A 21,228-nucleotide genomic window follows, 5' to 3' on the forward strand; every position below is an offset into this window, starting at 1 on the left:
TACCGAGCACCGGGTTCAATCCATGGCTTGTCGCACGATGTTCACATGGTCGCGCGTGCAAGCCGCCGTCCCAATTCATCACCGACCGAGCGATTCTACCAACGCACGCGAAGCGGACGCAGTTCGTGCGAATAAACTCGAGCACGTCAGCCCGCGGTCAACATGCAGTCTAACGTGCCAAGTGGGGTCAATAATCTTCGTATTGTTCCTTTGGCGATTTTTACGCCATTTTTTTAGGCATTTAAATATTATATATTGACATAGTCTAATATCTTTTATGCACTTTACAGTAACATCGGAATACGACAATCATCACGTAAACTAAAAATAATGAGCTGCTGTAGAAAGAATGTGACAGTAATTGCCCTTTTCCATCGCAGATGAAGGCAGACAACTGCGTTCACTGTCCAAATATTAGGTAAAATTGACGTTCTCAAGGCTTCTTTTCCTGTTATATATATATATATATATATATATATATATATATATATATATTTATGGGTGAAAAATCAAGGATCTTGAAAATTGAGATGACAATCAACTTTTATTTTGAGCAATTATGTCCTTGATTTGGAAGAAAAAAAAATCATAGCATTTCTTAATGGTTTAGAAATTGAAGTTTTAAAAATTTGAAAGATATGTAAATGTTTATACATATGGAGTGATCTTCGTAGGAAAAAAGTTATTAGATTTTTTTTTGGATATCAATCCAACTAAAAAAATATTTTTCTAATAATAGGATCTTAATAACAAAAAGATGACTTAATACTATAATAAATTTTAATTAATTTTTAAACTTGATTGAAAAAAATATATAAATACGATCAACAAAATATAAAGTGCCAACAAAAATCACAAGAAAATAAGAATACAAAATCTCTTTGGATGGTGATATATATATATATATATATATTGATTATATTTCACAAACAAACAACTTTATTTTTAGAAAAAAAACGAAATAAAACAAAGAAAAAGTTCGATGGTGATATCGGATACAAAACTCTAGTGATATTTTCGTAAGGAAAACATGCAGAATTTTTGGTTATTTTTTTTCTTTAAACTTAAATATGATTAGATTTCACAAACCGACAACTTTATCTTTAAAAAACAGACCAAAACACTAACGTCACTTCACACATGAAATCAAAACGAAACAAAACAAAGAAAAAGTTGAAACATCCTCCACCGTCCAATGCTTTTACACGGTGCACGTGCCTTTTCTTCCGGAGTTAGATATTTTTCGGGAATCGATTTAGTCCCGAAGGTATATGAGAATCAAGGGCTCATAAATCTGTCCATCTTTCTTACCCTCAGAGGTATCTTTTGGAGCTGTGCACATTGGCTATAAATCATTGGCTTTCCTACCGAAGGAAACACTGATAAAATTATTTAGTTTCACGTTGGTTAAAGAGTATAGGAAACAAAGACTCATAAATCCGTTAGATCTCCTTTTTTTTTTAGAGCTCACATGCTTCTAAAAAGGATAAAACTATGTATCACTCACTCTTATGAAGTCGTCCGAGACACATAACAATTATTTATACAGATGATTAATAAAAAAATATATTGAGGTAAATACTTAATATACAGGTGACACATAACAATACCATGAATAATTAATCATAAAAGAAGGGATAGGAAAGACCTGAGAATAATTTGTAAGAAACTATAAATAAAAATTTACTTACTATTTTATCTAATTAATGATATTATTTTATACATACATTATATAACAACTGAAAAAGAAGTTTCATATTTACCAATCTTTATTATTTTACTATTAAATGTTAATTGACATTAATAATTATAAAACTAATTATTAACTTCTCGATCGATCACATTCTCCTCGCCACGCCACATCACGGGAAACGACGGCATATCACGAGCCACCACCACCCGTTCGATCCTTCTCTTCCCATAAAGCGCACACCAAATCCGTCACCACCGTCACTTCCCTGCCTCCACTGCACTCTTCCTCCTCTCCTCTCCCCTCCCCTCCTACCCAATCCAATTCCGGAAGCCATGCTCAAGTCGGGACTCTTCCCCGGGATCAAGTCCCTGAGCTCGGTCACCCTGGTCTTCCGACTGCCGTACTACACCCAGTGGGGGCAGAGCCTCCTCGTCTGCGGCTCCGAGCCGGTGCTCGGATCCTGGAACGTGAAGCAGGGGCTGGCACTCGGCCCGTCGCACGAGGGCGACGAGCTGATTTGGTGCGGGAAGGTCGCCGTCTCCGTCGGGTTCCGTTGCGAGTACAGTTACTATGTGGTGGATGACGGTAGGAATGTCTTGCGATCGGAAGCGGGGAAGAAGCGGCGCCTCACCCTGCCTGATGGCGTCCGGGAAGGAGCCGTGGTGGAGATCCGTGATCTTTGGCAGGTGCAGTTTGATTTGATCTTTCTTGCTGCGGCGTTGGGGTTTCCGTGTATCCATCTTGTATGTCGTCCCCGTGCAGGAAGCTTCGGAAACTCTTTTCGTCAGAAGCGCATTCAAAGATGTCATTTTTAGTGGTGGAAAGAAAAGCTTGCCAGCTGCCGATGAAAGTTCTAAGGAATTGGAGAAAATCCTGGATCAGCAAGGTATTCCTCCTCAATTTCCTTTGCAATAGTTCATTTCAGAAGCTTCATTTCTGATGCTGTAGTTGCTTCCCGCAGATTCTATTATCGTTCAATTTATGATTAGATGCCCAAAAGTAAAAGATGGAGCATCAGTAAGTCTACATCAGCCTTTTTTTCCAATTTTTTTTTTTTCCTAAAGGCACTTGTCAGGCTTATCAACTTAAATTAATTCTCTTTTGCTAGCTAGTTGTAGTTGTGAAAAGTGATAGTTGTGCAGGTTCATGTTATTGGAAGTGCCTCCGAACTAGGAAAATGGAGGCCGCATGATGGACTAAAGCTACGATATGCTGGAGATTTTACTTGGAAAGCCGAATGTGTATTGAGAAAATATGAATTCCCACTCAAATATCCTTTTTTCCCATTCTTCTTGGAGATTCTAATGATTACTTTTGAACTTTTCTTTTTAACAGATGTTTTCCATGTTATTTATCGTCTATTTCTTGGCGAACTTTCTGTTTTGTCCCTAATCATAGTCACACATATAAGTATTGCCATGTTCACCAAATGAAGGATCCGTCTCTTGAACTTGGTCCCAACAGAGAGTTAGCTGTTGACTTTCAATCGAGCCATCCTCCTAACTATGTTATACTGGCTGATGGTCCCTATCGGGTAATGTTTAGATTTTAATTCAAAATTTTCTAACCTTTAAGTAATATTTGATTTGTTAGTTGTTGAAACTCCATTTTATCATGTGTTATGCTGAATATAATTGACAGAGTCTTAATGATTGGCATTTACTTAGGCAGGCAGTTCCATGGAGGGGTGCTGGAGTTGCTATACCAATGTTCTCTGTTAGGTCAAGCGATGATCTTGGAGTTGGAGAATTCCTAGATTTGAAGTTACTTGTTGATTGGGCTGTTGAATGTGGCTTTCACCTTGTGCAGCTTCTTCCAGTCAACGATACCTCAGTTCATGGAATGTGGTGGGATTCATATCCGTACAGGTACTTAAGGATTTCTCCTTGAAGCCAGCTATGTTGATTTTTTTTTTTCTTTCATTTAGCAAAGAACAGGTATCAACCACATGCTGCAACCTATGTAGCTTCTGATAGTTCATATGCTGAAACCTATATGCGGGTTCTTAATCAATAGTCCTAGATTCATTATTAGCCATGTACCTATGCATATAGATGCTATTAAAAAGTTTGTGGATGCAGAATCGCTAAATATATCTTTTTAGTAACTAATTTAAGATGAACGTGGGATTCAATCCTAGGACTTGCTATCTACAGTAAAGATACTCATCAGCTGATATTTTCACCAACTAATATTATGTAAATCAGCACTGCTCTTCTGTATAATACTTGAGATTCTGAAATTGGCAGTTCTCTCTCTGTATTCGCATTGCATCCCTTATATCTGAGAGTTCAAGCACTTTCAGAAAACATTCCAGAAGATATTAAGGTTTGTTCTTGAAACCTTTTTATTGATTTTATTGAAATTTAAGTTTCATGCCAATGTGGTTTGCTTCGTATTTGGACATGGTTGGCGATCTCTTCATTATTTATCTTTCATGTGCTGTATCTGATTGCAGGAAGAGATTTTAAGGGCAAAAGAACAACTTGATAAAAAGGTAATACGTTTGATATTAATTTATTTTGTCTCGAAAGAAAATAATGCTTTTGCTCATTGGATGGGGTTCTTTTGTCCATTACATATGTTTTGCATCCAAATTCATCTCATTTTGAATTATTATTTTAAATGCTATTGTCTATTCTTTTGTTATTTGTGGAAGATGGAAATGTTACGTATTGTTCTACACTTTTACTCCTTTGCTTCCATAAGCGGAGTGGCAATTTTAAATTTATAGAAACAACTAAGCATGAGGAGAAGCATTTTAGCTCCAATCTATAAGCACAAGAGGAAAAGAATGTTGCAACTTTAACCTTATGAACCATACTAGAGGGGGAATGAACATTCTTAACGTACAAAATTAAATCATTGAAGGAGTTAATGAAACATTATATAAAAGAGAAAACAAGAAGGATTTCACATAGTTTTGTTTAATTTTATAAAAGAAAATGCTATGACAAAGCTTCTTCAAATATAATATGGTTTGTTTTAAGAGAATAGGGATCTCCAATAATGCTTTGATATGATGAAAGGTATATACATCAAATTAGTTACGAAGTGTTACTATCAAAATTTCAATCACTGAAGGGTTGTTTTAAGGATCATGTTCAAGGACTTGTATTCCTAATGGATGAACTAAACATGTCATGTTCAGAATTAGATCCATTGGTGTATGAAATTTGCTAGTGAAATCATTTTGGTGGTTAAGAGTTGAATACAATAAACATTATTTTAGAAATACAAAATCAAAGTTTTTAAAACTGTGTTTAAGTGAGTCAGAGGCTGAACATATATGAAGGATATTTTTAGCAATATCAGGAAAGAAGAGACATAATTACAATAAATTAAATACCCTGGCAAAATCACCTATTTGCATATTTATCCCTCAAAAAGTCACTGTTCAATAATAGCCTCTGAAAAACCTGTACTTGTGCACCAGTAACCTTGGGCATATTTGAAGGGAATATATAATTTGCTTATGTAAGTACTATTTTTTTGTTTCTTCATTCTTTATTGTTAGTAACTAGACAGGATGGTGGCTTTTCACTGCATTTACTTATATGAAGACTCAGACAAAATTCTTCAAACATAGATCTTTGAATTTATTGTATTAAGAAAAGGACAAACTCGACAATCTCTAGAGGGTTCAAATATTATGGTTGAAGATTAATCTTGCAGTTATCTGTATTCTTTTGTAATAATTAGTAAACTGTGGGAGAAATAGGCTTTTTAAATTTGCTTCACGTGTTATACCAGACAAAAATGTACTTTGTCTTGCTGACAATTGAGGAGGCTTTTGATTGCCAACAATAATAAAGTCAACAGTTTCATGGTAATTAAGCAAATTAGTTGACGTGTTCTAGAGATGTTTTAAACTAAGCTTTTGCTCCTCAAAATACTTCGGGAAGTCCTTATATGACATGTTAGTTTGACTTTTTAAAAATTTTTAGAGCTATAGAGTGAACTGCTATCGTTGTTAGCCACATTGGTAGAATCATGAAAGCTTAACTTGAATATTCTTTTCAGCAAACCGCCATAGTTGCACCTCACTATTTGATTTGACTCTTTAAACATCTAGTGTGCAACTTCAGATTTTTCCTGTTTAATTTGAAGCTTTTCTTTCTTGTTTATACAGGATGTTGACTATGAGGCTACAATGGCTGCTAAATTATCAATTGCAAAAAAACTATTCAATCTAGAAAAATCTAAGATACTTAATTCAAGTTCTTTCAAAAACTTCCTCTCGGAGAATGAGGTAGGAATTTCACATAGTGTTACTCAACAATTTGTATTCGTAATGCTGCAATTGTTATATTTGTAACACAATTTGTTAAAATCTTGTTTTTTCATTTGATTTAGATTGATGATGATCAATGTATATACTCGTTCCTTATGGCTATAATTTTTTTGAACAGAATTGGTTGAAACCATATGGAGCATTTTGTTTTCTGAGAGACTTTTTTGAGACCTCAGATCACACTCAATGGGGCAGCTTTTCTCATTTTTCCAGTGAGAAGGTACTTGAGAATTTCTTTCTGATCTTTGAAAGCTCCATAAATGTTTCTTGTTGTAAACACCATACTTGTCCTGAATTTTAGATCATTTGGTGGCATGTCATCTAGGTTAGTGAATATGATTAATCTGTTTACTGCGAATTTTCAGCTTGAGAAACTGGTCTCAGAGGATGCCTTACACTATGATGTTATATGCTTCCACTATTATATTCAGTTCCATCTACATGTGCAAGTAAGAACAGATGACCTATTCTGTTAAATTCAGGGATATATTTTGATTTTTGTGTGTATATATATTTGTTCATTCAGATATTGTGTTGGCCATTTTGCTACTGCATTCTGTAATTCATCAGTTTCTCTTCTTGATAGTTATCAGAAGCAGCAGATTATGCAAGGGAAAAAAAGGTTGTTTTGAAAGGAGATCTACCAATAGGTGTTGACAGAAACAGTGTAGATACTTGGGTATATCCAAACTTATTTCGTATGAATACATCGACTGGAGCACCTCCAGATTATTTTGACAAAAATGGACAAAATTGGGGCTTCCCCACATATAACTGGGAGGAAATGTCAAAGGATAACTATGCATGGTGGCGAGCTCGTCTAACACAGGTGCCGCGGAGTATCAGTTTTAAAGTTAGGCATCTATTCGAACTGGTTTTTTCTTTCAACTTCCCTTATAATTTGGCTTCTTTGTTTAACAGATGGCAAAGTATTTTACAGCTTATAGGATTGATCATATCTTGGGTTTCTTTAGAATCTGGGAACTTCCGGATCATGCTGTTACTGGTTTAGTTGGAAAATTTCGTCCATCTATCGCTTTGAGCCAGGTACTACAGTACAGTCCATAGTTAAGGAGCAACTGTAACATAGTTTACCATACAACTAGAAAGTTTTTTAGATAACTACAGACATAGTTTTAACTTTTATCTTTGTAATTATCATCAAATATCTCCATATAACATTTTGTTCCTTTTTTGCAAACTTCTCATAAAATTTATAGGAGGAGCTTGAGAGGGAAGGCATATGGGATTTCAATCGCTTGAGCCAACCATATATTCGGCAAGATATTTTACAGGTTACCATCTACTTTGATTTCCTTGCAACATCTTATTGATACTCACTTGCATTGTTATATAATATTATAGTGTAATGTGATATTCTTTATTGCAGGAAAAATTTGGAACCCTTTGGACTGTAATTGCATCAAATTTTTTCAATGAATATCAAAAACTCTGCTATGAGGTAATGTCATTGTTGTGAATTTTTTTCTGTATTTTATTGGTTCTAAACCAAGCCTGGCTTCAGATTTGTTTTCTGATAAGGAATATCAGTTTTATTGACATCATGATATTTCTGACCATATTTAATGTGGAAACATTGAACATCTTTGTATTTGGTCATGCTAACTGGTGACTGGTACCTTATCTTATGTCCCTTATTGTATATGTACATGCTAATTGTCTTGTAAACTCTTTCTCATTAATATAAACCCAGAAAACTCTGTACATTTGTGTTCCATTTTTTACCCATTCAATTCACAAAGATGAATAGCTTGAATTTTTGAATACTTCTCAAAGCTTCAAGGCTCTCACTAGGCACCATTGACAAACATGTCTGCAACCCTTTTGCACCATTGACAAACATGTTTTATCAGATTCTCTTATTTACAACTTGACATCATAAGCTACACTGCTAAAATGTGCAACCCCTAGATTAACCTGACAACTTCTATGCAGTCTTTTGTGCTCTTAGTTCAAATGAATTATACAATTCATATTGAGATAAATGTGGTTTTAGAAACACACCTGCAGAAAGTGACATCACAATTCACAAAATTCTCGACTTCTGTTTATGCATGTGGTTGAACAGTTCATTTTAAATCACTCCAAGTTGTACAAAACTGTAACTTTATCCTAAATCTTCTCTGTATATGTCATTCAAAACTTATTGACTGTATGCATGAGCATTTCTTAGGGCCTTTTAACCCAGTTCAAGAGGCCATATGCATGAGCACATGGGTTGCACCACTTGTGATTCTCTCCTTAAGAAATGAGCACTAGGGTAACCCTGTATCAATCACTGCTATGAATCAGTTTGGCCTGACGGACATTGTGTAAGTGGCTAGACTAACAAGTGTCAACTGTCAAGGTTATTGGTACAGTTTGACTGAGTAGGTATATTGCCTGGTACATCGGTACTATATTGGTCTAGTAGATTATTGATACCGGTGCCAGACTGTGATTTAAAATCTTGGTTTGAAGAATTATTTTGCATTTAAGAAACTTGAGGAAAACAACTCTCTTCTCATAAGCTTACCTTGTGATTTCTCGAGGAGATTTGGGCTTTATATGTAGTTGGGGAGGATTAATTTGTGCTATAACAAGTCAATTTGTAGTGGGGCAGTCATGCTCTCTCTATATGAATTCAGACCATTCTTATTTCTTGATGTAGGACTACTATAGTATTATAATTTCCCACTTAAATTCATAATACCACTTTCAGTACATGACATATAACCCACAATCCACTAGTGAGGTTTGATGTGAGACCAATTCAACAAGAAGCCATTCAATGTGCATTAGGTAGCCTTAATGGAATACACTCTAGCCTAGATTGAGGGAGTTGTGGAACACTGTACAGAAATGCTTAGTCTAAGTTATCAGAAATTAGCAAATTAAGGCATATATATTTATTCCAACATTTCCTTGACTGTTGATGCTAGACCCCTATAGTGTCACAAGAATGGTAGGAGTGTCTAATTATTCATAGGGAAGAAAATTTTAGGGGTTATGTAGCTTTTGAGTCAGCATTCACCAGGATGGATTCCACATTTATTCCTCTCTCTCTCTCTCTCTCTCTCTCTCTATATATATATATATATATATATATATATATATATATATATATATATATATATATATATATATATATATATATACACACACACACACACACACACATGCAAACTAACATATAAATGCTCCGGAGTTATAAATGTTGGAGTTTATAGTTTTCTGAAATCTTATACATGAACTTATGCATGCTGTAACTCAATAATGCTTGGATTAACATCAACCATATTGCAGTGATAAAATATGTTTATTCAGTACTTGAAAATTTAATGTATATACAGACTCCATGTTTCATGCTGTAATTGTCGAGACTGTATGATGGTGTGATTCTATCATATGTATTACACTGTTTAGAAATTATAGTGCTTGAAATTTTAAGAGATAAGATTTTCATAACCATTTAATGTCTCGGAATGAACATTGATTGGGCAAAAGAAGTCAAGAGTATAATAAAATATGTTATACTAACATTTAGTTTTATATAAATCTAGTCAATTTTGCTTGTAACCATGTAAATTGGGTCAAAGTTCCAAACTTATTGAGACTAGCCAAGGCTAATCACTTCTATCAAAGTTTTTCCGTCTTCTTAAGTTTCATTTCACATTTTCTTTATTATTTTCAGTTCAAGGATGACTGCAACACAGAGAGAAAGATTATAGCCAAACTTAAATCAATGACCGAAATATCATTGTGGTTGGAGAAAGAAGACAAGATAAAGAAAGATCTTTTTGATATTCTACAGGTAGAATATGTTACTGAGAGCCAGAAATAATTGTAAATTGCATTGCTCTCTACCAAGAATGTGTCTGATTTTGGTCAACTTCTACAGAAGATAGTGTGGAAATTAATATTTCACTTTTGTTTCTGCAGAATATAGTACTGATCAGGGATCCTGAAGACCCAAGGAAATTTTATCCTCGTTTCAATATTGAAGATACTTCCAGTTTTAAAAATTTAGATGAACACAGGTAATTGTATGCTTTTAGTTAATGGTATAGGGTTCTTTGCCTATCGATTTGGAAATATCAGCATTTGAGGGCTATCATGTTTAGTTTCTTAACTCTTAGAACTTAGGTTTTCATGATTCTCTCTTGTAATTAAGGAAATTCCTAATTATCTTACTGTAGGTATTGAGTTCACCTGATACCTTGAATTTTTAATATGTAATATTATGTCTCACCAAGACTTCCTTGCTACAGCAAAAATGTTCTTAAAATATTATATTATGATTACTATTTCTGCCGGCAAGAAAACCTTTGGCGGCAGAATGCAATGAAGACTCTACCTGTCCTTTTGAACTCATCTGATATGTTGGCATGTGGGGAGGATCTTGGACTCATTCCTTCTTGTGTTCATCCAGTATGTCCTTTTACTTTCAAGTTAATCTTACCTTTTCAATCTCAACAATTTTAATGATGTTCCCCATTTCATGGCTTATCCAGGTAATGCAAGAATTGGGTTTAATTGGTTTACGCATTCAGAGAATGCCTAGTGAACCAGACGTGGAATTTGGTATACCATCTCAATACAGCTATATGACTGTGAGGTTCCTTATCTTTACCATTTTTACAAAGCAATATTGACAACAACATTACTTAGCTTTTATTTCTCTTCACGTTTGTTTTATCTGGTAAATTCTTGATAACATTACCAAAGAGAAAGCATGAGCCATAAAATTTGTTGCTATTGTTGAAAACAGCTACATAAAAATTTGTCACCTGTCAACTATTGGATAACCATCAGTAGCCCAATCAGGTTACTCGAACCAAAACATTAATGAGAATAACCTGCTAAACCTGATAGTTTGCAGTTAGGTGAATGACTATCCTCTAGTCAGTGTGTCTTTTAAAAGAGTTACCATAATTAGAGTTTTAACCACTTTGGTTGTGCAGGTCTGTGCACCATCTTGCCATGACTGCTCCACCATGCGTGCTTGGTGGGAGGAAGATGAAGAGAGAAGATGTCGTTATTATAAAAGTGTTGCTGGATGCAATGATATGCCGCCTCCTCGTTGCACCACAGAAGTAGCATACTTCATCATTCAGCAACACATGCAAGCTCCATCGATGTGGGCAATTTTCCCTCTTCAGGTACTTAATTGTGAACCATATTTGAAGTAAAAACCATGTGAGATATTCCTAACAGTGATTTTGCTACTAATGTAGGACTTGCTAGCACTAAGAGAAGAATACACGACAAGACCAACTGTGGAGGAGACAATCAATGATCCTACAAACCCGAAGCATTATTGGCGATATCGTAAGTTTCATCATAGAGATTCTTATTTGTTCAATTTTAATTCAAACTGGTTCCTATCAAAATCAAACAAAGAATTGAGTGTTGAACTTGCAATAGTTATTTAAATTTCTTAAGATCTATGATAATTGTTATAAATAACAGGTTAGACTTCTAGACTTTTATTCAACTTAATTGGTATACAACTCAGTATGTTCTTTTCCTTGTATTGCATGTGCATGACATTTTTCTGGGGTTATCATCCTTCCTTATCTTTATTATGTTGCGAACAGGTGTACATGTCACTTTAGACTCACTGATGCTTGATGAGGATCTCAAAACAATCATTAAAGATATGGTACTTAGTAGTGGGAGATCAGATCCTGTGAATGAAACAAATGCTTCCAGCTCAGAAAAGAAGCTGATGGAGAAAGTCCAGGAAAAGATTTCTGCTGTCCAGATAAATGGTAACACATGAAGGAGAAGCCACATTCTTGTTTTGATTCCATACTTGTCCTTCAAGGAAGAACTTTTAGTTTCTAAATATCATCTGGCCATATTGTAAGTGTCAGTTGTGTGGGGTATACTACTGAAGAATAAAATCCTCATGTCCATGAGACTTCAAGGCTATCTTCATCCTTGTTATTGATTTCTGTACATGAGCCAGAAATAATGATTCATAATTCTCTTTTTGTCTTATTTTGTGGGTGCAAAAAGCATATCCATTTAAAATATTCTTATTTTATTAATTCAAAACTGTTTTTTTGTAAAAGATAATATTTAGTTAATATTTAATTCCAGTACATATTTACTACTAAAGATTTTAAACCATGATGTCAATAGTTTTAGTTTAATTAATCCTGAGTTGTGTTAACAAAGAATAATTGGAAAATATAATAGGATAATGAAGCTCCCTTTAGATTTGGTCCATGAATATTACTAATCTTAAGAGCCCCATTAGAAGCATAATCATTGTAGCAAGTGGCCTTGAGATGAAAAATATTGGAAATCTTATTTATAGAGAGAGAGAGAGAGAGGAAAAACCTTGTAACTTGTTTCAAGAAAACACAATGAACTCTTCTCCATTCTCTGCAGTCATCAACCTTGACACACTCGAAAAACAATAACTATCAAGTCCAAATTGCAAAATAGGATGAAGTCAAATATTGAGTTAAGCTTCCTTTTTTAAATGACATCTTTTGAATTCCATAGATTCCTGCGGCCCCACAATGATGAAATCTGTAATATACAGTAAATTTTCCAATCCCCTTTATATTATTTTGTGAAGAACATATCCTATTTCTCATAATTCATAAAATATCTCATGATAAGATAAATCCGGTCACACACTATAGAATATTTTTGAATAGACTTATAGTGTTTTGAGAAACGTTGTAAGCCTATTGAAAAAATATTATAATTAACATATAAATATTCTTATTTGTTATTGATATTCCTAAATCAATCAATCAAGATATTTCCAATGAGTTAGTTTCTATTGGATTTTAAATCTATTTATATCCTTTGGATATACGAACATGAGAGCATCTCTCTCTCACAAAAAAAAAGAAGAAAATTTCCAGTGAATTAAACCCTATATATGTATGTATCCCTTTCCCTTTGAAACATAATTCCTGGGCTATTATTGGACACTCACATCACAAACAAATGTATACTTACTTCCTTAGATTACCTCGGAAAATTATCATACAGCTTGATGAAACTTATGTACAACAATACACAGTGCTCAAACTTTCGAATACTCGGAGATGATTTGGGTTCATCGACATGTGTGCTTGCTTGCATGTCAAAGTAAGCCAAACTCTTAGCTCAGCAGCAGCGTGCGAAGTTTGTCATGGATATCCATGCGCCAAGCATGCCTCCCAAAACGCCCTGTCCTCCTCTCTTGTGTCCTTCACCAACCTTCTCTCGCCTTTTCTACGACCTCCATGTTCGTCGACCTTCTCCGACTCCTCCTCCTCCGACTCCTCCGACGGCGACGATACCCAAGTCAGATAAACTCCAGCCTTATCTACGTCGTCGTCGCCGTCCCTGTCGACGGCGTTCGAACACGCTTCCTCATTGTCGTCATCGCTTTGCGGGTCCCTGACACGCATGCCGCTGTAGAAACCGGATTCGGTGTCGCTCCCATCTTCGTGTTCCATGGAACTCGCAGCACAAGGGTCGATCTCCATCTCGAACTCGATCTCGAAGTTGTCTGCAACTTCGGCGACGGGGGAGGAGGGCGAGTCGAAGCGAATGGCGTCCATAGTGTGTGTGTGTGTGTGTGGTATGAAGGCAGTGGAGGTCATGAAATGCTACGGTTGCAGTATATATGCTTGCAACGGGGAGATGATGAAGCTGCTGCCTGCTGCTGGTTGTATTGGGAGTGGATGCGTGTTTGATTTGGTTTGGGGCAGTGGGTTTGCGGTGTCTTGTGGGAGTGGGTTTAGGTGCTCGTGGTAGGATAAAGAACCGGCCAACTTGCTTCTAGAAGGCTATGTGATGGCCAACTTCTTGTGTTCTAGAAGCAGATCAGACAAACCTGCTGTTGTAGATTCAGAAATCCATGCAAGATTTGTACACCGTTCCTCACGCCCACTGGTCCATGTACCAAGTCAATCTAAGACGCGGTTTTGAACCAGTCAATGGAACAGCTGCTATCTTTGTCACCGGTAAATTATAATTATAATTATAATTATATATATATATATATATATGATGATGAAATATTTAGAAAAAGTTACGGTTTTAAAAAGTTTATCGAAAAGCAACCCTAACTATTAAATATTATATAATTATTTTTTATTAATAAAAAAATTGGTGTCACGTCTAGAGTTGAATGGTATCAAAAATAAGTTTGACCATGTCAGGAAATACCGTCCCTGTTCGATTTCAACAAGTTGCCGATCAACCGGTTGCTGAAACCATGAAGAAGTATATATTAGACATTGGAGATTTGTACTGAGAGACAAGCATTTCCTGATCATTTGCTGATTGTTTCAGATTTCTAGTGTAGAGAAGAAAAATAGAGGAAATCAACTCTACTACGGAGGAATAATTGAGATGTATAATCTCCGACAAGTGATATTACAAAATCAGGCTTAAAACAAACACTTACATGTACAAAACAAAATTTACTTCTGGAAATCCCTCGGCATATACTATCTTTTCGTATAACTAATGAAAAATTCACGAGGATGACCGACCAAATACCTGCAAAGAAAGTAAAAAAAAGAAAGGGATCAGCGATCTCTCCCGAAAAGAAGCCACCTGAGATTTAACCAGATTCGTGATGGTGGTACCCCTGCTAGGAGATCCTTCGAGAGCCTAAGTTTACTTTGAAGACCACCATCTGCAACTGGTCGATTCTGTGGGTGTTGGCGAATGACCTTGGTTTCTTGTGCACCTTCTGAATCTTGCCCTTCAAACCTTTGCTTCTGAGACACAATATAAGATCAATATATAAGAATTCCTTGTTAAAAAGCTTAAAAACCGATAATCAACAAAGTAAAAGGAATATACAGAAGAAGAAAAGAATTCAATCGTGCAGCATTGCTTGCTCAGGTGCTCAAGTAGATGATAAGAAAAATGGGACACACCATAGTCTTTGGAGTTTTTTACCCGACTCCTAAAGATACTGAACTGGATACCCCACTTAAGCAAATTATGATAGCTTCACATATCCTTTAGTGGACAAGATTGGTGCCATTCAGTTGAGAATCATTTTGAGTAAGCTTTATGTTGTCATTCTTGTACCGTACATCAATCTATCAATATGTGAATTTGGATAATTATATTAAACAGGACACTTGAGGCATTTTAGATCAAATACTACTCTTTCTCCTCTTTATATTTCACATTGTTCCAGCCTCATTAATTCCACCTGGACTGGCAAGTTCTTTGAACCTTCCTAAGACTAGCACTAAACCAGTGGCTCATGCTGATTTGAACCTCCTCTCTAATATTGTCAACTTCAAATATGAAAATGATCCGACATTTTGGATGAAGGGCCAAACAATTAGAATCAAGATCTCATCCACAGGATCTCACATAAATAGAGGTATACAAGACAATGACAACATTGAATCATGCTATTGGCAAAGATACCCTCATTTTAGACCCAGCACGAACACATGTGCACTTCCCTTCCTCAATTTGAATCAGTTCATGGTAATGACAAATCAGTGAAGTCACCATGCGCTCAGACGTTCGCCTAGGTGCCTGGGCAAGGCGAGGCTCAAACACCTCGATTCGGGTCCGAGCAGATGCCTTTAATTGGGCACAGCCCAGGCGCCCAGGTGCCAGGGGCTCAAAAGCTTGCCCGATCCAGGTGACATTGGGTCAGGTCATTACCTTTCTTGTTCAAAATGTTTTCATGACTTTTTTTTTTGTCCACACAACTCTGTTTACCACTCAAATACATAACATGATGTGTTTCATCTACCAGGTAATTTGTAATTCCATACAATTCACATGATTAAAGTAGTGCATAGGATATTGTTTGATTGCAGCTACATCCCTGCACTTCTATAAAAACTTTATTATATAGACCCTTCTATACATTTAGAATTTTGGATTTTCTTGTTAACTGACTGATAAAAGGGATTTTAAATAATTCCTTTTGGGATTTCATCATCTGTCTATTAATTTTTCATAAAAAATGAAGGGATATGGTTGAACATCAAGCAAAAGTTCACACACACTTTTGAGAACACAAATATATAAATCACAGATAAGTAGTTGAGCATAAGTCATGTGGTTGATTCCCATACTAAAACAGAGAACATAGAAAGGTGAACAAACCATATATTCCCTTTGACTACAGAAGCTATATGTATACATAATTCATGAACTACCACATGTAGTCAGGATATTCAACAGATGAATGCCAAAATATATCGCTTATGTAACTTTATAACACCTATTTACTAGATTATCTAACAGTCCTCCGACAGTCCACTATAAAATTGCCTACTAGGTACAAAGTGACATATTATTCTAATATTGAAAACTAAAGCATGTAATTACAACCTTACAAGTTAAGCTATTAAATACAATGGAGAGTTGAGGATTACATACTTTTTCTTTTCGTTCCCGCATAAATTTCAAAGCTCTAGATTGTTCAACCTTAGACATGTAGAAGTCTCGCTCCCTCTTTGCTGCAGATATCTCCAGTTTGAGCTTCTCCTCGCATTCCCGTTTCTTGCCAGCTGCAGGGACGATGGCAAAATCAAGCAAGTCCTTGACAAGATGAAAGAATGTCAACGAAAAAACATACAGAATAATAGTTATCTGTACCTAGTTCACCAATCAGATCATCCCATTTGAACTTACTCAAGTACCTGATGTTCCAAATGTCATAATAGAATGCCGACCTTTTCTTTCCACCTGAAGAGTAAAAAAATGAGTAAAAAAGGAAACCATAGTATCCATGTTTAGATAAACTAGATCCACTAGAAAACCTATTAGGCAGTATCATCTTTGCACAATATGAAACTGTTGCACTCGCTTGGTAACCTAGGGTGGAAGTTTACTGGTCCATCATCAAGATGAGTTATATATTAGTTATTTCCATTTGTCAAACATCATGTAAAGGAATAATAAAGTAGTTAATAAAATTATATAATATGAAACAAGAGTTTATGTAGTTTAAACTGAAATTTCCACCTTGGGCTCGTAGTTTCTGAATAACATTCATACGAGTCAGTGAAGTAGATAGACTATACAAATTCAACTATTCCATGAGTTAATCAAGGTTTCTCATAGTGATCCAGATTTGGTGCACAATAATTGAAGCACAGATCCATCCTGCACATGCTTCTGTCTTGGAAAAAAGGTAAATGATAATTGAGAAAGACTGACCTATTTGTTCGCCGTTTAGCATTCTTGCAACCTTCTTGGCAACATTTTTCTTTGCAAATTCGACCCACCTATAAAGGTAAATGCCAAATTTTAGAGTCACACCAGCAGAAACTACAAATAAGAAGATAAATTTCCACTAAACAAGAACACTTTTGCCAAAAATGATATTAGTGCATGTAGATTTTGAAAATCCATACAACTCTTGGCAACTGGCAAGACAATTTGGAATAAACTAGAGTTGGCTTTATTACCCATTAATCATCATTGTGATACCAGAGTTCTGGTGTTACATATTCTCCAAGTATCTAGTTTCCTTACTAAATTTCCAAAACATCAGCAAGTCCAGGAAGCAACCAGTATGGCAACATGTTTAATGATACCCAGGAAGGATGCAGGTTGTGCGAAAGGCTAACTCTAACCAGACACAATGCTCACATTACTTTTACCAACCACAAACCAACCTAGTCTCCTTACAGGCTTAACTCCAATTAGAACCCACTGACAATGAATTGGCTTGGGTGGGCCAGGTCATTCAAGCTATAAGACTGAACTATACCGGTGTCAGAATTATGTGTATAAAAAATGCATCAAATTGTTCTGTATTGTAAATAACATCATATTAGTTAAAATAAGGTTGAACAGGATCAAGCAAAGGTCAGTCCCCCATTGTAACCTAAACAGAGTTGAAAATTTACAACTTTCGCAGCATTAAGAAACTTACATATTTTGCAAAAAAAAATTATTTGCAGTCCAATGGTTAGCATCGCTACCTCGAAGCTAGAAAAACTTTCAACAACAGAGCAATTAAAGAACAAGTAAAGGAGGCAGCTAGAAGTAACGAAAAAAAAAAAAGTGAATCCAGAAAGAAACTTTGACTTCACTAATATTAAAATAAATCTAAAAGCAGTCATAAAGAACCATGAGGGTTTTCTACGCATACCCTTCAGAGAATTCTTTTCCTCGAAAACCACCAGATTGCTTACGCTGAACCTGAGATGTGGGATCTGGATATAGTAAAGAGAAAAAGGAATTTGTGATTAGATTGGAGAACATTGCAACAAAGGCTGTGACTTGGAAACTCTAGCATGTATATGAGAAAATTCATCAAACAGTAAAAAAGGTTGCAATCTTTTGGATTAAAATGACAACTTTGTTTTAGGGTTAGAAGTTCAGCAAATAAAATCGTCTTTCGTTAATCCTTAAAAGTATTACGTCGCGAGAAAATATTACCTTCTGGAACAAGATATATCCTTTGTATTTCGCCATACTGCGAAAGGATTTGCCGAACATGAGACGGATCCATGCGCGGTGGAACTCGACTCAAGTAACAGACACCACGTTTTTCATTCGCATCATCATCTTCCCGAGATCTTTTCCTCTTTCTTCTACCTTTTGAACCTTCACATTTCTTTACTGCATCGTCTCCAAACGAACCCTGGTCCTCCATGGGATGACGCTCGGGCTCCTCATCTGGTTCCGCAGCCATCCGCTTCAATCCAAAAATATCCGGAAGAAAGAACGGCAAGAAGGTGAACTTCAATTTCGTCGACGCGGTTGCTCGCGGCCTTCACCGCACCGGCGATGGCTAGCGGTGGAGAGTAGGGCTTAGGGCTTTGGTTGCGTTTTCTCGGGTTCACACACACCGATATGCCCTAAACGATTCTTTCGGTGAACGCTGTCGATTCCTATGGTCCTGAACGACCCAATGATAGGGCGAGTCGGACCGGACCAGACCAGACCGGGCCGGACCGGACCCGACAAATAATTTGGTCAATGGTTAGACCGGTAGGATTATTTGATGAGAGAGAGGGATCAATCGGACCAACAATATAATAATAAGGCAAAATCATAAATAGATCCGTCCAATTACTAAGACTTGTAAACGTCTTATTAAATCTTGGTTTCTAGAAACTTCTACCATAATTAATGTGAATTGATGTCATCCAAAAATTCATGAAAATACCATGAAAATGATATATAGCTTTGAATAAGCTTGAATAGTTGAGACAAATATCTTTTATCAAGATTATAAAACTAGACAGTATGAAGGAATAATGTCAATAAACACATAATAATTTGTTTACTGTTCCCCCACTTATGATGTCATGAGTGAGGATTTCTTTATGCCTTCTTTAAATGCTAATATATTAGCATTATAACCTCGGATGAGTACAATGATATGAGATGCCTTCGATGGTGCTACTCATGACTGATGTATGGATAGAGTGCAAGTGTGAGAGGTGCAACCTAAGTCTTCAATTTGTTTCAAACATTAATAGGCAACATTTGATTGCCATAGATTTCACAAATGTGGTTTAAGAACAATTATAAATCATGGTGCTTTATTTATGTAAATATCTTCACAGTTTATCCATTGTATAATCATGATACTAATGCCAATTAATGATTCACAAGACCAAAAGAAAAGAGTAGTCTAAATGCCATTTATGGTTAACTTAGATACCAATAGTTTGGACAAGAAAGCATGGTCAACTAAATTTGCCAGGGGAAGGTGAATTAGTGTTGTAATAAATTTTAATCAATTTTTAAATTTAATCGAGAAAAATATTTTAAATATAATTAATCAAGTATTGAATATGAGTAAGAGAGTGATAATAAATAAATAATCATAATAAAATAATATATGTAAGAGAAAAAAGAAACTTAAACAGTGATTAAAAAGAAAGCTTAATATCATAAACTTAGAAAAATTATGAGTAAAGTATTTATATGCTTCAAAAGGTTTAAAAAATAGAGTTAAAAATTTAAATTTTTAAAAATTCAAAGTACGATAGTAATATCGCAAACACCGAGTAATATTATTATCGTAACTTATGACACAACTATAAATTTCAACCGGAACAAGTGATGGTATTACTATCACATTTAGTGATACAACTATTTCTAGTTAAGGCCATATGTTTGACCTTTTAATAGACTCAATTTTAATCCAAATTAAAGCCCAAAATTTATTATGAATTTAGGCCTTAATTCAACCCGATAACAACTCAAATTGACTTCAAATTATATTGATCAAGACTTTAACTTATCAACCACTTATCTGGCACGACATATTATCTTATCTTTTAGTATTTCATTCGAACCTTCAACGTATCAATGTATCATCCAATCTTTTGACATATTCATGATATTTGATCTTCTAACATAATATAAAATCTTTTTGGCATGATGTTCGAACCTTTAGCATAGAGACTATTCTCTAGCACGTTGACTAATCATCCAACTTGACGTCTAATATTTGACATGATAATTTTCTAGTATAATATCCAAATCTCCAAGTCAACGTTTGGTCTCTTAGCAGTCCAAGTTTATGATTGAAGTATTTCCTCGATCACTTATCTGAAAAAACATATCAGTTTACTAAATTTATCAATTAATTTCATAATCAAAATTCAGATTTTAACAAGAAGAATATTATTTGAAATATTTTTTGTTATAGAAATATTCTTCTCGTGTATCATTTAAGATATGAAAATCTATTTTTAATCCTATTATATAATTGACTAGATGGTTAGAGTGATCGTGTGTCTGACTATGACACTAGATTTGAGAAAATTAATTTAAATGAGCATCGTCCTTCTCGAAAATTTGATTTTCAAGATAGTATAAGAAGATATGGGTGGATCTTAAACATAATTATACCCTCAAGAATGCCCGTATATAAAATCATAATTTTTTTAGAAAAAATATGGGAAGAAATTTATTGACTATTTTTTTCACCCTCAAGTCTTGGAACAATCCTGTTCAAAAATAGATATTGTGATGATAGCATACGAACACAATTTGTAATGATCAAGCATTTAACAATGTGCCATTCATCATAAGTTTGCATCCTCCAAATATGCTTCAAATGAAGAAATAGGGCTTGAAATATATATATATATATATATATATATAATGGAGAAGATTTATTTTACACCCTTTATTTTTAGAGTATTATGATTCACACCCTCTATATCAACAATCTTGTGACACCACTTTAATATCACTAAGAATATATTATAATTATTATTAGTGATAATAATATATTATAATTAATTATAAAAGT

The 21,228-nt window shown here is 35.1% G+C and overlaps 2 protein-coding genes across 3 annotated transcripts; one reads left to right on the forward strand and one right to left on the reverse strand.

The window, feature by feature from the left end:
- Nucleotides 1-1,868: 1,868 nt before the first annotated feature.
- LOC135582617 (4-alpha-glucanotransferase DPE2-like) lies at nucleotides 1,869-11,993 on the forward strand. Of its 2 annotated transcripts, none has more exons than XM_065098661.1 (22): nucleotides 1,869-2,379; nucleotides 2,456-2,579; nucleotides 2,655-2,710; nucleotides 2,836-2,963; nucleotides 3,098-3,227; nucleotides 3,365-3,561; nucleotides 3,943-4,021; nucleotides 4,152-4,190; nucleotides 5,826-5,945; nucleotides 6,106-6,207; nucleotides 6,353-6,436; nucleotides 6,574-6,816; nucleotides 6,909-7,034; nucleotides 7,211-7,282; nucleotides 7,378-7,449; nucleotides 9,682-9,801; nucleotides 9,930-10,027; nucleotides 10,259-10,418; nucleotides 10,502-10,600; nucleotides 10,952-11,149; nucleotides 11,225-11,318; nucleotides 11,588-11,993. In XM_065098661.1, the coding sequence occupies exons 1-22, from the start codon at nucleotides 2,026-2,028 to the stop codon at nucleotides 11,770-11,772; spliced, it is 2,880 nt and encodes a 959-aa protein (XP_064954733.1). In that variant the 5' UTR covers nucleotides 1,869-2,025; the 3' UTR covers nucleotides 11,773-11,993. The 2 variants fall into 2 exon arrangements, with proteins under 2 accessions (XP_064954733.1, XP_064954732.1); XM_065098660.1 differs by having other exon boundaries at nucleotides 1,870-2,379; nucleotides 7,208-7,282.
- A 2,330-nt stretch (nucleotides 11,994-14,323) lies between these two features.
- On the reverse strand, nucleotides 14,324-18,817 carry LOC103977701 (pre-rRNA-processing protein ESF2). The gene is made up of 7 exons (XM_009393286.3): nucleotides 18,390-18,817; nucleotides 18,100-18,163; nucleotides 17,160-17,227; nucleotides 16,596-16,685; nucleotides 16,377-16,507; nucleotides 14,600-14,734; nucleotides 14,324-14,510 (listed from the first exon to the last, which is right to left on the reverse strand). Exons 1-7 carry the CDS (start codon nucleotides 18,643-18,645, stop codon nucleotides 14,487-14,489), a joined length of 768 nt encoding a protein of 255 aa, XP_009391561.2. The 5' UTR covers nucleotides 18,646-18,817; the 3' UTR covers nucleotides 14,324-14,486.
- Between the last annotated feature and the right edge of the window lie 2,411 nt (nucleotides 18,818-21,228).

This window comes from Musa acuminata, chromosome BXJ2-3, assembly GCF_036884655.1.
Source record: "Musa acuminata AAA Group cultivar baxijiao chromosome BXJ2-3, Cavendish_Baxijiao_AAA, whole genome shotgun sequence".
In the NCBI taxonomy this organism is placed as follows: Eukaryota; Viridiplantae; Streptophyta; class Magnoliopsida; order Zingiberales; family Musaceae; genus Musa; species Musa acuminata.